Source organism: Apteryx mantelli, chromosome 7, assembly GCF_036417845.1.
Source record: "Apteryx mantelli isolate bAptMan1 chromosome 7, bAptMan1.hap1, whole genome shotgun sequence".
NCBI classification, from domain to species: Eukaryota; Metazoa; Chordata; class Aves; order Apterygiformes; family Apterygidae; genus Apteryx; species Apteryx mantelli.
Genome location: NC_089984.1, coordinates 24,765,982 through 24,783,466, shown reverse-complemented (window position 1 = coordinate 24,783,466; position 17,485 = coordinate 24,765,982). Strand labels below are relative to the sequence as shown.

Sequence of the window (17,485 nt, the reverse complement as noted above, 5' to 3'; positions counted from 1 at the left end):
GGCAAGCGCCTGGCCTGGGGGAAGACTGCCGGGCTGGCGGAGCGCGGAGAGGAGCCCTCGCTCTTTTTGGTTCCCTTCCAAACATTTTTAACAGAGGAAGGATGTAATAACATGCCACGGGCAATAAATCATAGGCTGGCTACTCCCCCTGGCTCCCCTCCCCCAGCGCCAGCGATCCCGGCCCCTCTATAGAGGGAGGGGAGGAGGGGACTCCAGCAGAGCGCCGCAGCCGCCGCAGCCGCCGCGACTCGCCGTCCAGCGCCTGCCCCGCGCCGCCAGCCGCCCCAGCATGGACGTGAGAGCTCTGGCTCTGCTCGCCTTCGCCCTGGCCGTTGTCTCCCTCTCGGAGGGTAAGTGAGCTGCAGGGAGCGGGGCGCCGCTGCCCTCCCTGCCTTCTCCTCGCTCGCACCGCTGCCGCTGCGGGGGCCGGGGAGCCGGGGGACCGGGGCGGAGTGATAGCGGGAGCTGCAGCCCTGCGGAGGTCTCGCCTTTGCCTCCCCCGTCCCCCGCCGTTCGCCCACCCTCCCGCCGCTGGTTCTTGCGGCGGCTCGTAAATCTGCGCGTCTGGCAAGTCCCGAGGAATAGCGGTGCCGAGTTGGAAGCAGGCAGGCTTTCTCGCTCGCTGGCTTTTTTCTGGTCAAAGCGATCCTCTTTGCCAAACTTATTCCAGATTGAAATCGGCTGGGGGAAGACTTTCAACAAGATCTCGGTCCGCAGGGAGGTGGTTTGGTTGCAAAATATGCATACTGATTTCCACTTAAAACAAAAAAAGTTACAATAAATGAGAAACAGGCGGTTGTTAGGTTCCTTTCCTGTCCTCTTTCGTGATCTATCTTGCCCCGATCAAGGCAAAGCGGAGCCGAAGTGGTCACTCAGCAGGAATTCACCGCTCCCCCCGCCACCCCCTGCGAGGGTGCACGGAGAGGTTTGGGGGGGCACTGGCGAGAGGTCCGGGCAAACGCGGCGGGGCGGCCGGCGCGGGCTGCCGCGGAGGCGTTTGCCGCCGAGCCACGGACAGCGGCCGCCCTCCCCCGCCCGCCCAGCGCCCCGGCGGAGCGCGGCCGCCGCGGGGGAAGGCGGCCCTGGCCGGCCGCCCCTGGGTCCCGCTCGCAGCCGGCGCTGCTCCTCCCTCCGCACCCGCGGAGCTCGCCAGCCGTCCGCCCTGCGGGCCGCTCGCCGCGCCAGCGGGTGCCTGCACGGCCGGGGGCCGCGGGAGCGCCGCGCCGGGGCCGCTCGGGCGCGGGCGGCCCTGGAGAGCGCCGCAGGCTGCCGCCTCCGCCGTCGCTCCCTGCGGGCGGCAGGGAGCCGCGGGGCCCCGCTGGGCGAGAGGCCGGAGGCAGCGCAGGGCAGCTGCGCTCCCCGCGCGTGGCGGGGCCGGCGCTGCGTGGGGCGGGCGGGGGCTGCGGCTGGGCATCTGCCGGCCGCTCTCGCAGGGAGCCCAGCCCGGCCCGGGCGCTCACCTGCAAGGTGGCTTTTCCTCGCGGAGATTTGCCGCCTTTTGTCCCCTCATCGAAAGCTTTCTGGCTAGGTAACGAGCGCCCTTTCAAACCTCCGCTCCCATTTTATTCTCCCATTGCGGCGACCGAAACTTGGGTGTTCCCCACCAGGGAGGGGAAGGATCCCTCCCCCAGTACCCCTTCTGTTTAGACTGAGAGTTAATTGCTCTTGATAATTTCGCCGATTCTTTTCCACAATACTGTCTCAGAAGTAACCTCTTTCCAGGGAAAAGGAACAAAAAGCCAGCACTGAATATGCACCGACCCCGAAAGAGAAGCAGACAACCAAATCTGGCCAGTCGAGGTTTGGTCCCGCCGCTTGCACTGGTTGAGGCTGAGCAGCTCTCAGAGACCCGCGGAATTAAGGCTCTGGGGCACTGCTTATGGCTGCGGGAGAAAACTCCCGATACACTTATAAGGGGATATAGGTGAGAGTGGGGCACGGTGTGCCTGGGACAGAGAGCGCACAGGGAGCCGCTCCCGATGCCAAACCGGGCTGAGGGTGGCGTTTGCCTTAACAGAGAGAAGAGGGAGCCTGGAGCACCCCTGCGGCCTGGGCTGCGGCAGGCACCATCTCCCGTGGGCAGCAGCGCGCAGGCTGCGCTTGCTGCCTGTGCAGGGGGCCGAGGGCGGCAATGCAGCCCCGGGCAGCGCCCGAGGCAGTGGTCAGCGCCGTTGCCTGCCTGCACGCACGGGAGCGCCTCTCCCGCGGGGAGCGTGGGCTCTGCGCCTCGTGCGCCCAAGTTCAAAACGCTGGAGGGGGCGTTTGGTTTCTGTGGGCCGGCGGCCGAGGGCAGGGGCGCAGAGAGCAGAGGAGGGGGCCCGCCTGCGGACCCCGTGCTTGCTGTGGCCCCGCAGCGTGGTGGTCAATTCGGCTGCAGGGGCTGCAGCCGGGGCGAGGCAGGACTGTGGTGCCCCCCGGGGACAGGGCACATCCCCGGTCTCCGAGCACGGAGTGGGGGATCCCGCACACCGTTCTACAAAGCCAGACCTCCCTCACTCCCTCTGTTTCAGGAGCCCTTCCTCTCCTCCCCAGGAGCGCCTTCCCCTCTGTGCAGCTGCCAGGCTGCGCGAGCACTGCACCCCAGGGCTCTGCACACCCGCCCGCTGCTGGGGCTCCCCAGCACAGCCCAGGGCTGGGCACCCTGCAATCCCTGTGCGCGATGTCAGCAGCGGGGTGAGTCTGAGGCTGGAGTGAGCAGGAGTGCTGTCAGCCCTAAGGAGGGCTGAAGCCCCAGGCAGGGGTGCAGACCCCAGGGCTCAGGGGTAATGCGGTGCAGGGGGCCAGTGGGGGCTCAGTGGCTCCTCTGCACCCTGCGAGCAGCAGGAACCTCGCTTCTCCTTGCCTCCTCTGGCAGAGCTCAGCGCGGGGCCGAGGGGCTGGCAGAGCTGTCTGGGGAAGGGCTCCTTAGCTGGTTGCAAGCGGCAGGGGGTATTTTTATGGCAGAGTAAGCGTGTCAGGGCCTGCCTACTGCAGTAAGTGAATGGCTTAAAACAGTTGGAGATAAACGAGCGTATGGAGAGAGACCCCACAGGCTTGCACTGGTAAGAGGCCTTTTTGTCTGCTTCTTTGCATGTCATGTAGTGTTCACAGGCCTGCTCCAGATAAGCAGTTGCAGGACTACCTGTCCTGTAGGGCAGGAGAGCTGCGAGTTCTTCTTAGCCATCCTGGTAAAGCTGTATCTGCCCATCACAGCCTTACTCACTAGGGAAATGGAGCTGTTCAGTCTTAAGTTGCCAAACTGTGAGCACTCAACACCCTCTTCAGATAATGACAAATGCACCTCTTGTTCATGCCCAGCCTACTTGCCTGGACATAGCTTCCCTCTCTGTTCAAATGTCCAGAGCTTCCTAGTCCACACAGCTAGTTACATACAGTAACTTCAGTGCAGAGCTGACAACTCATGTGTTGAGGCAAGGCAATTCTGTGCAGGGTGAAACAGGGACTGTACACCCCTGATGAGCAGAGTATTGCCTATGGACCCTGCAATGCAGATTTTTATGAGTGTGTTGTCTCTAGTGAGCGTTTCCCAGCAGCAGTGGGTGTTTAGAGCCAGCAAAACTCAACTTTGAATATGAAAACAGTCAAACTCTTCTAAAAAAATTCTTCTAGCCAGGACCAAAAGAAGTGTTTCTTTTTCTTTTTGTCTAAGGAAGTGAGGCTGAAGGAATGACACTGAGATATCAGATTCTGCTCTGAGTCACCTATTTCAGCCAAGTATGCCAGACAGATAAAGGTCTCAGACTTTATGTACCATCAGCTTCATGAAAAAGCAGTTTTCATGTAGCAGTACAAGTAACAGACCATACTAATGTGTCCTGCGGAGGGAATGGCCTCAGCATGTGCTCAATGTTTATTGGATATCAGAGAACCCACAGAGCACTCACTCTTGCAATGCAAGCCCATAGAATAACTGGCTTAATCAACTCTACTGTGCATTGAGCAACTTGTTCCAAATTTCGAAATGAGATTAGGAAGACCCATTCATCAGCCTTGGGGTGAGACCAGCAATGCCCCCTTCCCAAATATTCCCCTACTTGAGAATGGTAGGGGTTCCCGTGGTGGGGAATCCTACGTGCACTAGATCTCCCTGGCGACAGCTCGCTGAGAGCAGAGCAAGCTACAGCAAGCTCTCAGAGCCAGAGCACTAGAGGAGCAGTGGCAGGAGGTGCTAGTTTCCTGCTAATGATGCTGAGAGCTGATCCAATGCACATGCTGCCTGCTTTCTGTGGCTCTGCTCCTGATCAGCAACCAAGGAACACAGAAACACCAAAGGGATTCTTGTGCCAGGAGAGAAGTGGTCACTGCACCTCACACTGGGGTGACAGAAGGGTGCTAAATGCTGGGACATCCTCTCTTCCTCTCAGTGCTGGATGTGCTTTGCTGGGTGGAAACAACCTTGGGACTTACAGACACTTTTAGTGATGGGTAAACTCTCCTTGCTTCTGATTTCAAGTGGTATGGGATCAAAACTGCCTCTCAGTCTCAGAGAGGACAGGATTGCCTTCTCAGATCACAGATCTGAACAGTTCATCCATGCTCATTGTTTAGGGTAAAGTTTGCTTAAACTTACTTTATTAGTACAAGCTTGCAGAGGCACTTCCTCTGCAGCTGTGCTGAGAGTTGTTCAACAGTTGCGTTCAATTTCAGTCTCCCTTTCCTATATAAACCCACTGATCCGTAGTTATCAGGCACAGATTTGCACTGGTGTCTAGTATTACTAGCCTAGTAGCTACTGCCACATTAGCACTAATCAGTATCGTGCAAGTTTGCATGGCTTAGAATGAATGATGTGGCAACCTTGCAGTCCTCCCTCCCCCTACCCCATATCAGATTTGAGCTTCTCCTCCCATTTTTTAACTTACAAATGATATCACTATTCAAAGTGACCGACTGGCATGAACACTGAGGGAAAAAGTCCTCCAGTTCTGTTAACTTCTTGTTCAGATTTTGAGCCTTGGTGTGAATCTGGAGAAACTCTGCTTACAGTAATGAATTCCTCTGCGTTTGCATATTTGCCAGATCAGACTCTGGCTCATTGCTTGTAATATGAGGAGCTTGGGGAAAAAAAAGATTTTCCCTCCTGAGGAGAGGGTAACTTCACTGTGTTGCCTGTGGTTGTGTTTGCTAGAGAGAGGCATTGGTAAATGTGTAATATATGCAGATCAGCTGCACTTTGAAAAGCTATCTCTTTTCTCACCTTCCTAGACAGCAGTTTGAGGATTCCAAGCCCTTCCCTGCTCTATATCTCTTCCTCTGCCTTTAAGGGAGTTGGGTCCGGATGCTGTGAACGCTCCCAGGTGGCTAAATAAGCATGGCTGCAGATTGCCATGCTGGATCCAAAGCCCTATCAGATATGGATCTGACCATCTGCAGCATGAATCAGACCTCATGGGTTAGTCCCTTTCTATGAATGTAATTGTCCTCAGAGGCTGAAAACTGCTCCAATGAGAAATGGTTTGAAATCTTAGGCAGCTCTTTCTAGACTTCCAGGCATGGCTTCTCTGTTTGTGTTCCAGTGTGCATGGGGCTTTGAAGCTCCTACATAGAGTAAGGACCTTATTTACGTACACTTGGTTATTGGTAATTCAGTCCTTACATGGAGAAATCAGGCAGAGGAAGGACTGCATCAGATGCTGTGATGAGAGCCAGGCTGCTTTTCTCAGTGCTGCATGTATATTCATTGCTGCTTTTTAACCTAGGGGGCTAAATTTAATCCAGTCCCCAATGATGCTAGTGATAAGATTTTCATCCAGTCTGGTGGTCCCTGATTAGTTTGTGGAGAGCACACTGCCTGATAACTGTCTCCTTGAATTGCTGTTACTTTGCCATAGCTCGGAGTTCAAAAGACTCCAGATCTCTTCTTTAAAACCACTGTGATCTTGCATCGCTGAGTTACACCTCCTTGTGCGAATAGCTCTACTGAGAGTAAAAGGTTGGCTGTAGTGGAAAAGGTCAGCTGCTGGGCCCTGGGAAAGCCCGAAAGACTCAGGGCTTTTCTGTAGCCAGTAAGTCCCCGGTGAAAAGCCTGCACCTGAGCCGAGCTGTTTTGATCTGTACTCTTTGGAATTCATTGCTTTCTTCTGGCTACCTTCTAATTTGGCCTCGGGTCAAAATCATTTGGCAAGAACAACACTGAGGACAAGTGCCCCCTCTTTTGGCCTTTATCTTGTCTAATTACCAGGAGCATCCCTGTACAATGGAGTGGCTCCTTACTCTAATCTCTTCTTTTCTTATCTCCAATTTCTCTCCCCTTTCTTTTGTCTTCTGAAATCCCACGCACCAGGATTAAAAGGTTGGGGACTGGGGCAAGAGGATTGTACTGTGAGCTGTGGACAAATGCTGTTCCAAAGCTACAACTTTTCTATTGCTTTTTTTCACCTGCATATTTGGAGAGCTGGAGAAGAGTTTCTGTCAGCCCTGATCTGTGTATCTGTACTGCTCACAGGGAGTAAGAGGGAGTAACATGTCCTTTCTCTCGCTGTGTCCCACAGAGAAACCTGTCAGCCTGACTTACCGATGTCCCTGTCGATTCTACGAGAGCAACGTGGCAAGAGCCAACATTAAGCACCTCAAAATCCTCTCCACACCCAACTGCTCACTTCAGATTGTGTAAGTCTCTTAAATCTTTTCCGCTGGGTGCAAATCTTAGCGAGAGTCACAGAGCTGGTTGCTGCCTCACAGGTTAGCCCTGCTCATTGCTACAGCTAGGTCTCTGCCTCATGCAGTGATTTCCAGTTCACCTCTCACTCCTTGAGCCAGATGCAGCTAGACTCTGCTTTACCCCACACAAAGGAACCCAGCTAGATGTTTCCTAGCTGTATCCTACCTCTGTGATTATGTGACCCCATGTCCTGTTTTGCTCAAAAAGAAGCACTAATTTTCATGAAGAATGGGCTTGTTGAGTTGGGGGTTTTTTGTGGTCTAGGAAAGCCTTTTTGGTTCGTTTGTTTATGGGTGACCCCCTTTCTCCTCTCACAAAATTCAAAATCTTCAGAGAAAAAAAACTAGCATTCATCTTTTCATTGAGGGAGCTCCAGTACTATCAACTCCTATTGACCTCTGTGAGGGGGTCTCAGTGACTACATTGGGTGTCTGTGCAGTGCTCCCATCACTAGTTCTGTCTTGGATCTGTTGAGCTCTTCCAGTTCCAATATAAATGCTGTAAAAATCTATCCTTTGTCATCCAGAACGTTTCTACATTTGGAAAACTGGTGTGGTTTCATGAGATTTCTCAGGAATGTGCAGAGTTATTGATGGGCATGTATCCATTCATGAACAAGTGTTTATTCATATGGATTCTTTCTTTTTTTAAACCACTGTGGACAGATCATACACATATTCTCATGTGTGCCTCTGCCTTAGGATTTGGTGGAGGACAGTGAGAAAAAAATGTAAGCCCCAGCTAAGAAATAATTTCCTTTAGCAAAAATGGCAAAACCAGCTGTGATTAGCTCTGATATCTACCTATATGTTTTGGAGGCAAGCATCCAAAAGGCAAAGAGTGTTTGGATTTATGCTCTTTTGGGGCTGTCAATGGATGTCATAAGGGTCCCAATGCTAAGGCTTTGTAGAGGATTTGGAATTATCTGGAGTATTTTCAAGAAAATGTCAGGCCTTTAAGATGGGATACAGTATGCATTTTTTTCTTGATTAATGTGGGATTACAGTCATTAGAGATGGATAAGAGCACAAAATATAGAAACAGAAACAACCCATGTTCTCACCCATTCCTCATCCAAATGTGTCTGCAATGTGATTTAATGATACCCAGAACACATGAACCTATAGTTCACCATCCTTTTGTTATTTAAAAAAGAAAGGTACCTAAAACAAGCTTACCTCCAAATGCCAGTGAGACATCACAAGTTGGAAGTAGGTCTTTATAAAAACAGAAGTTGAAATGGACTCAGAACTAACATATGAGAGTCTCATCCTGGTGGCTTTAGCCACACTCTGAATTCAGTGGGTTTGCATTATACAGTGAAGGTGTGAGTAACTTAAAAGCTGCTGGGAGACTCCACCATTTTCAGGAGTAGAGAATCTCACTGAAACCATATAGGTTCAAGGAAAGATCTTGCAGTTTTTGCTCAAGTACGTTTCCCTTTATAGTTGAGGGGAATTTTACCTGAACAAGAAGCCTAAGAACAGACCTTCGCTGTCAACTCTATGGGGAGTCATCTCTCCAAATCCAGAAATCTCCTTTGTGGATGTCTGCTTCTACCAAGCCCGTCCTAAATTTCTTGGTTTCAATGCAGGGAAATAAGCATTTTTAACATGCAGTTAATTGCATTCTAAAGTAGACATGAACACTCCTTACAAATGCCTAGTTCTCTCCAGTGTCTGTAAAAGGAGCATGGGCTGACTGGCTCAGAAATAAATATCTACAAAATCCATGTCTGAATGTTAGGTGAGAGGAATTCCGCTGCAGGTGGCAGGAGGGTGGTTACGTGTGCTTTCGGTTCTGTACTCTGTATGGCCAGCTTAATAGTTCTCAGGCATTGCTAACATCAGCAAATCCATTCTCACTTTCTGTTGGCATCACTTCACTGGAAATACTCCATATTGGCACTGCTGTAAGGGAAATATGACTTAGGCTCATTCACTACTTTATTGGCATAGGGCTTGCAGGACTGGATCTTCAATGTGTTTGTGTTACAACTATGCTGTTGCATAATTTCAGACCAAGGAGCCTTTTTGACCTGTTGCTTCTTGCTCCATATTTTTGTGCTCTGCAGATTTCTTTTTATAAAGTAGGGAACATTTGGCTCCCATCCAACAAAGTACTTAAGCAAGTGCTGAACTTACTCCTATGGACATTTCCATGAAATTGCTATTCTTGGCACTTTTACATGGCAGGCTGCTTAAGGGGAAATTTTTAAGCATCTGGGGAAGAGGCAGTGTGCTTAGGGGGAAGTGAGAGATCACAGCACTCTTAAGAAGTCCTGAGATCCCTGAAGGGTGAGACTGCTGACATCACTGAAGAGCTATTTGTACTGCTTCTGTCTGAAACACGTAGATAACCCAAACCCCAGGCTGTCAGGGGGATTTTGCTTCAGATAGGTGTCTGGATATTTTCTTTGCAACATATTCAAATTAGCTAAAATTTCTGGTTTGGAAAGTACAGCTTGGACATTCAGGAAAAAGGAGAAACCCCTCAAGAGGTTTCTGCTTTGTTTCCAGTACTGATTGGAAATAAGAGGGAAAACCTGCCTCTGGCACTGTGGTACTTCCAGTTCTCTTCCTGCCTGCAATCTACTGAACTAGTAGGTGTAAACTGGAAAACTCAGATTCAAGTTCTTCATCTCTTCACCCCAAGCATACCAGCACAGACCCCAGGAATCAGCATCAGAGGGGACAAACTGCATCAGTCTTTCAAACCTGGGAAGATTCTTAAGTCTCTTGAGGACAGAATGGATATCCCAGCCTCTTCATAGGTTATCTGAGAGCAGCACCAACATCCAGGGAAATCAGACACTGCACCATTGTCCATAATAGAATTGCATGTGGCAAACCTGTGTGCCAAATAAAGCTGGGAGTGTGGGCTGAGGAGTGTTGCACACTAGACTCACTCTAACTCTTCTCCTTTGGCAGTGCAAGGCTCAAGAACAACAGCAAGCAAGTGTGCATTGATCCCAAGTTAAAGTGGATTCAGGAATATCTGGAGAAAGCTTTAAACAAGTAAGGCAAGAGAAAAATGGACTTAACAGCTAACACATCCTGAGTTATTAAAGGGTAGAATGTTAAGGGCTGGCTTTAACCGTGCGGACAAGTACTCGTGGAATCAGATATTGATTTGAAGATGGGCTTGGAGTTGACCTAGTCTGTATTAAAACATCAGCTTCTAGTATATCCTAAATGTTAAACTAAGAGTTTTGCCAGGATTTGAGGCAAAAGCTGTCCTAATGAATCTGTTACGGGGTCCCCAACTCATCCTCTTTTTAAAAGAGCCGTTCTCCCAAGGAAAATGCTTCCTTTATGCCCCCTTTTCCCCAAGCCAAACTACAATTACTTCGGAATTTATATTATTTCAGTTTCTTTGGAGCCCCTTCTTCACATTACACTGGGAGTCTGTTTGCACAGGTAGCGAAGGCCTAGTGGGTCTTAACAGTAAAAATTGTTTCTCTGCTGGCCAGTGTGGAATGCTATTAATATCTCCCAAAGCAAGATGCACTGCCATGAATCAGGCACTCCCACAAGGCTAGGGGAAAACCAGCCTGGCAGATAGAGAGGCTTTTTTCATCTATTTTTATTTCTCTTGCAAGTGGCTGTTCATGGCTCTCCTGAGGTGGACCCAGCCTCTCTCTGTTGAATTTTATTGTTAGCAAAGAGCAGCACAGAGAACATTTCTGTGCTGAGCTGATGGGGAGGGCTCCAGCCTTTCTGGGATGGAAGATGAGACAAGTGATGGGGCAAAGCAGTTCCTTGCTTGCCCAGGATCCTCATCTTGAGTTGATCCAGCAGTGGCATTTTGGCCAGAAAGCCCACCTGTGCACTCAGAATCCCTCCCACCTTTGCCACCACATTCCCACCCCTCAGTAACCATGCTGAACCTTACCCCTGCTGCCTCTGTTTGTGGGGTGAAGGCAGGGTTGGAATCAAGTCATTTGCAGGAGGAATGAGGAATTTCTTGGAGAAATGCAGGGAAGAGTGTGGCCCCAGGGCAAATGTGAGGCAGTGCAGATAGTTGAATGCCCTCCACTGAAGGCAGAGGGGTACAGGGAAAAAATAAGGCTTTTTCTCCCTCTGGTTTTACAATAAGCAAGGGGAGAAATTCTACCGGGGCAAAGAGATCCCTCCCTCTGCCCCTTGTGGGACCATGCTGGGGCTATGAGTGAGGAGGAGGAGGAGGGAAGGAAACCATCTAACAAGCTGACTGCGATTCCAACCCTGCCAGCTCTTCCCACCACATCTGATGCTCAGTGCCTTCCTTGCTGTCAGCACTCAGCTCTATTGTCCTTTGGGCAAATTTTCTACAGAGGTAATCCAGCTTGATGTGGCTAGGATGACTTTGGATTTAGGCACAATTTAACCTAAGAGCAGGATGTGGCCCGTGCTGATGATCCTAGGGCCTTGGGCTACTTTGTTTCCCAACTTGGGAAAATTGCCAAGCCCATGCCTAAGTTTCTGCTTACTATCAGCCCCAATGGAGCTGTAGGCAGTATAATCAGACTTGAACTTAGGAGGCACTTAAGAAATCTGCAGGGTTGGGTTATGTGATTACGTGCTCAGATCCTGCCTGCCTAACTTAGTGGATCAACCCAGCCAGGACACATTCTGCTCTCACTTTCACTGGTGAAGATCTGGGGCCAGCTCTGTTGAAACCAGTGAGCCTGCACCTGATCTCCAGCCATATTCTGGCTTTTGTTTACCTAACTATAACTCAGAAGCAATTCTGCTAATTCAGTGGATTTCATCCAGGTTTACATTGGGTAACAGAAGAGAATTTGGTCCAAACTCTATTAAATAAGAAGAGAGAAAGCATACATCTCCATCACCTAATCCTGTAATCATGGCATTATTCTCATTTTTTCCAACCAGTAATGCTAGCACCAATGGCATTTTCATGCTCCGTAGACAGTCAGGGCTTTGTCTGTAGCATTTTCACAAGGCATGTTTTTCATATATTTTAGTGCACAGCTTTGACTTCTTCAATGAAATGTACTTTGGAATATATTTATAGTGCATCAAACAATTCATATATTTGAATTGGAGCCATATGAATGTTGGTAGTTTAGAACACCGATATCCCTCTAAACTACTAACAGCTTGTAAAATAAATCTATATAGATCTATAAATGTTAATGTAGCTATCAATTTCAATCAGCCATATATTATATTTTTTCACTTGTACTGAAATTGTATGAAATGTGACATTACCCTATATGCACTAGCAATAAAATGGCTAATTGTTTCATGTTATGAAAACCCAATTGTACATGGGAATTTATTTTTCTGGAATAAAATTAATACATTTTGTAGAAAGGGCTCTTGTAATTGCTTAAGTAAAATCCAACGTCAAGATATCCTAATTTATACCAATGTTTCAATAAGAGGGTATCTTTTGTGTTATAATCTGCAGCTATGGGCAGGAAAAATTCATAGAATATAGTAGTCCAATACAGTTGACTGTGAAACCAGAGATGGTTTTAGTAGGAATTATTTTGCTCACTAATTCTGCTTAGCATTTATGATTGCTTTATATTCATCACATTTCCATGTAATACGCACACTTACAAGATATCAGTAAAATACATTCAGGCTGTCAGGAATCCAAGTTCCTTAACTGGCTTTAAAAATCATTGTGCAGCTGCTGTGGCCAACATCATTCAACACTCATCCATTTTGTAGACAAGGGGCAAATCAAACCTTTCTTGAAATTGCTAACAAACCCTTTACCACTTTCAAGCAATCCCAGGTATCATTTAAAGTCCAGCCTTGACTGCCTTTCCTTCTCCCTTCACACAAGGATTTGCAAAACTGGAACCTCATGGAGTTAACAGAGCCAAAAGTAAACAGAGATCAAAGAATGATCCTTGCTTGTCCATTGTCACATTAACATAGTCCCAACTCTAAACTTCCCCTCAGCCTGAGATGTTGGAATCCATTAAGCTCACCTGTTACTTCTGGCACAGACAAGAGAGCTGATGGATCTGGAGAAGATAACACAGTCAAACAGGAAAAACCTTTTCCCTGAGCCTGCTGGGACAGAGGAAAGGAAACTCCCAACTTCCAGGGGCTGGCTGCAGTGGAAGCCAAGGCCTACTGCTGCCTTCATCCGTAGTGCTTGTAAATTCAGATGTGGCAGCACTTCCGTATTTACTGATCTCATTTGTAAATAATAGCTGAATTACAAGACACCAAAAACCAGTCTACCAGTACTCCAGCAAGCATGTGCTGGGTGAATGCCTCACATGGTGGGGCACAATGTAGGCAAGCATCTTCACAGCCTCATTTGAAGGCTCCAAGTGCCCACAAATCCGATATAATAACTACAGGCTCTTGTTGATATCAGAGGGAATGGTGGGTGGGAAGCCAGAAATCCAGCTCCCTTCTGCTTTCATTTTGCCTCAGTGGACACCATGTGGATGGTGAGGCTCCTGGCTTGCAAGTTTTGGCAGGCATTTGGGAGGCCTAAGTGTTGGGGCAAAAAGAGTTGTTCTGGACTCAGAACATGCAAGTGGACTGTCACCAGGGCACTTTTGCTCAGTGTCCCTCTGAGGCAGGGGGTGCCTGAATGGGGATGTTATCTTCATTTGTGCCCTGCTAGAGAGGTTTGAAGGGACCATAGGATAAATGTGAATAAGACCTTTGTATATGGATAATTTATGGCAGTCTCTTTGTATTTTTCTTTTAATTTAGACCACGTCATCGCACTCATAAAAAAAAGCAACAGAAGAAACGGGGCCTACTCTGCCCTTCCCGTGCAACACCACTAAAGTCTCCAGGGAGAAAGAATGGTAGGAGGCACTAGTTTCTGAGCTGGGAGAACCCAGGTTGAATTCCCTGTTCTTCCACAGACACATCCTGTGTGACCTTGGGCAAATCTAGCCTGTCTGGGCCTCCATTTTCCCCTGTGTTTGTTGAGGATAACAACTGTACCCTCCCTCCAAGGGTTATTATGAAGATAAACCTCTCAAAGCAGGGGGAAAGTTCAGTCACAACAGAGGTGGGGGTGAAGGGGACAGAACATCTTTAAACTCAGTGCAAATCTGAAGTGTTGATTTCAGTTTTGTTTCACCAGGGATAAATTTAGCCCAGTCCTGTAATATGGGGGTGACTGTGAACCTTGAATCATTGTTCTCTTGAAGTGGCCACACTATAATGGCACTGCATATTTCAATTCTCTAAGAGACGCAAAGAGTGCAGCAAAAAGTCTGAGTGTTTCTCACTAGGTTGACAATGATAAGTAGAGCACAACCCATTGATTACTGTCCAATGTGTAACCCTTGATTTTCTCCACATGGAGACTAGGGCATGGAGGGGGCTGGTAAAAGGCACATTTGGGATAGTGTGTTCTATCCACTTCCAATTTTCCAGACATATGTGAGCACTTCCCCCATGTTCTGTATTGTCAGCAGTGTCTGGGCAGGGGCTGCTTCATTCTTGCAGTCTTCTTTATAGAGATGCTGGCTAAAGTCTGTCATCCTGTTTTACAGCTGAGGAAACAGACCCAAAGAGGCCAAAATAGCTCTGAAGCAAAGTCAAAGTTAAAAGCCCAGTAAAGACTTGGTAGCCCTCTGTCTCTTCAAAAAGGGGAATTTTGCTCATGGTTTAGTCATGCTTCTCTGTTTCTGGATGAGTTGTCTGAGGCTACCTCATGGAGAGTAGCCATAGCTGTCTCTGGCTCTGGTCACACAGTCTAACTTGCCCAGTGGGCTTTGAAAGGGATGTGTGTTCTGATCCTGTAGACTAGACAAGGCATGCTGAGGCATCAGGGTTTTCACATACCTGGTGTTTACTGTCTTACAGTTGTAATTCAGCCTTAGTGACTCCATCCAAGTCATAAAAGGCTGATCAGTCTGGAGCAGGAATAAGGGTCACTTCAGACAAAATCTGGGGGCCATCAATACAAAGTGACCATAGGCTGACTCCTTGTTCTCAGTGAACCCCATACACATCTGCACCTAAGATACACTCACACTGTCTTGTGATTCTTAACCCACTGCTCTTCCTGGGTACCATGCTCACACTGAACATGGGAGACCCAATTTGTCTGCCTCCTACCCTATGCTCCCTACCTCTGCACTTGTGCCTCACACATTTACTGTGCAGCACATGGCCTCTCAGCCTCCCTGTGACCCCCACTTTCCCTGGGCAACTGGCCACCATGAGCTGTGATCTGCTGACCAGTTGTTCTTGGTATGTGAGGGTGCAGAGCAGGAGAGAAGAGCTAGGAGGTGATGGGTATGGTTCCTGTCTGGGCAGCACACTCAGAGGGGACTTTGCTCTCCAGCCACCCCATTGCGGGAGCTGAACACCAACAAGAGCAGAGCTTGGACTGTCCTTTATGTCTGTAGAGAGACCTGGGGACCCTTGCAGACCTCTGTGGAGCACAGGGACTGGGTGCTGCAGTCTGTGTTCTCCAGCAGACCCCGGGGGTGGGTGGGAAGGGGCATTCCTGGGGGAAAAGGTGGCATTCCCAGTGACACCCATTCCACTCCTGAGGCTGCTCGGGTATGTTTTAATCCCTCCTTTTTCCTGCTGTATTTTGCTGAGTCTTTTTGCCCACTGATATTTCTCTGCTCTGGCTTTCAAGTCCAGAATAAGCTTCCCAGCCAGCCTTTCTCCTATGTTAGCTCTGAACACCTTACTAACTATGATCAGCACAACCTGCCAGAAATAACCCCAATTGCTGGGTTTGCCCTGCTGGGTCCCAGTAGCTCCTTGTGGAGAACTTCCCCCAAACTGTTTGGAACATTCTGGTTGGAGGGGCTGCAAAAGAAATGCCTTTGGGTTAGCCGAGACACAAACTTGCTTTTTGACTAGGCCTGATAGCAAAGGTTTTTCAACTGAAATAAACCTAAATAGTATTTCACTCTGTTCTTCATCAACAGGAGGTTCAAGATGTAAGAGGCAAGCATTGTAAGCCGTCTACAGGATTTCTTACTGTAGGACCCAGAGAGCAGATAACCAGTATTAGGGAATGAATACATTTCACTGTTATCATGCAACACAAAAGCAACGCTTCATGCATTTACAAGCTTTTTTTTCTTTTTCTCTTTTTTTTTGCACAAATTGGCTTGCTTTCACAGTGCTATTTTCATGTAGTAAGATGTATTTGTTTTGAGAAAAATATCTTTCTATACAGGTTGGTTTATTACCTAGCACTGAGGGCAGATATGAATTTAAACTAACCCTATGTTATTATATAACATTTTATTTCATTTGCAATGTAGAGGTTCTGCTTTATTTAACTTTCTTTTGGTTCATGCAAGTCTCCTGGAGATTTAAACCTAGAAGGACATGAACTGTACAGTGCAATGATGTTGTCTAAGTAGTGGTGGAGCTCCTTGCCCCCAAAAGTCAGTGAGGCCAAGAACATAGGAAGGCTCTAAAAAGCATCAGACATTGATAAAAATGGACAGCATTATCATGGGTAATGATTATAGGTATTTTGACTAAGGGATTAAACTCAGGGCTACAGGGCTAAAGCCATGGGCAGCTGGGTCAATACACATCTGCTATTGCAAGGTGCTGGTACTGATTTGTAGCAGCTGAGTGTGTTAGGAGCCACAATACTGATCTGATATCACCTGGCATTTCCTATGTTCCTGTGTTTCTGACGGTGAGTTTTAGCACAAAAAGGAATGTTTTTTTTTAAAGATCCAACCATGTGATAATGTTGCAAATTGCTGGAGCAGTCAGAGATGCTGCCATGCACCAGGTGTCTGTTATCACCTATCCGCAGGAGGTGGTTTCAGCTAGCCTGGCTGGCTTTGCACCAACGTAGATGGAGGTACATTGATATGACCCTTCACCAGCAATGCTGCAGCCTTGGTTGCTGCAGTCACAAGTACCTGAGGGCAGTAACATCTTTGATTGCTCTGGGTAGATCCAAAAGAGGATGTCTGTCCATGTCTTTGGAGAAAAGAGATACCTGGGGCAAGAGAGGAAATAGTGAAGGTCTGCCCATTTTGCCAAAAGAGCGGTATTTCTTAGGTGTGGAAATGCAGGCGAACAGTCACTGTTCACCAGTAGTAGTGGTTCTGTTTGCTTGTGAAACAATGTATCTTCTAGAATTTCCTGTGCAGAGTACATCCAGGAAGAAATACCACTTCTTGCACCAACCCCCTCTCTCAGCCAGAAATTTCTTTCTCCCGATTCTTACCTGTATAAGCAAATATCTTTGCTGTAAAGCCTATGGAAAAAGACACCTGAAATACTGCAATAATCATGTTATGCTGTGCACTGAGATCTGAGGGAAGCACGTATTGTCCAAACTTTGTGTGGCACAGTACTTATATTTGTATGTATCTGTGTGTGTGTATTGTAAAACAACTGTAACTGTCTAACATTGTATGTTTTTGTTGGGTGGGTTGCTTCAAAAGGAATCTTCCCTCTTACCTGCGGCCTGTGTCAGGAACACTGAAAAAGATGTTTCACTAATCACTCCTTTTTGTGGCAGGCATCTTTAATGCCAAAGAGCCGCTTTGGCTAGCCAGGGACTGCCTTATTTCCCATGTGGATTCAGGTAACAATCTTGTAAGTATTTTCCTGTCTGTAAAATGGTGCTATTACAGAGAATGCTTCGGCTGGGACCACATCGCCTCATTTGCTTTTAAGTAGAAACCAAGTACCATGCCTAAAACATGTGGGTGTGAGTTTGTCTTTCCCTCTATTATTATCATTACCAAGCTGGTGCTTTAAGTATCATTCATCTCTGTTTTGAAAGGTCTGGTACCACTGTACCTGGGGAGAATTTGACTGTTGATTTCAATGAGAGTAGAATCAGAACCTCTACTATAGGGGTAAAGGCAGAAAGAAC

At 48.1% G+C, this 17,485-nt stretch overlaps 1 protein-coding gene across 1 annotated transcript; it reads left to right on the top strand.

Moving 5' to 3' along the window:
- Positions 1-206: 206 nt before the first annotated feature.
- Positions 207-15,586, top strand: CXCL12 (C-X-C motif chemokine ligand 12). The gene is made up of 5 exons (XM_067300031.1): positions 207-350; positions 6,492-6,609; positions 9,592-9,678; positions 13,360-13,457; positions 15,555-15,586. The coding sequence occupies exons 1-5, from the start codon at positions 290-292 to the stop codon at positions 15,584-15,586; spliced, it is 396 nt and encodes a 131-aa protein (XP_067156132.1). The 5' UTR covers positions 207-289.
- The last annotated feature ends 1,899 nt before the right edge of the window (positions 15,587-17,485 follow it).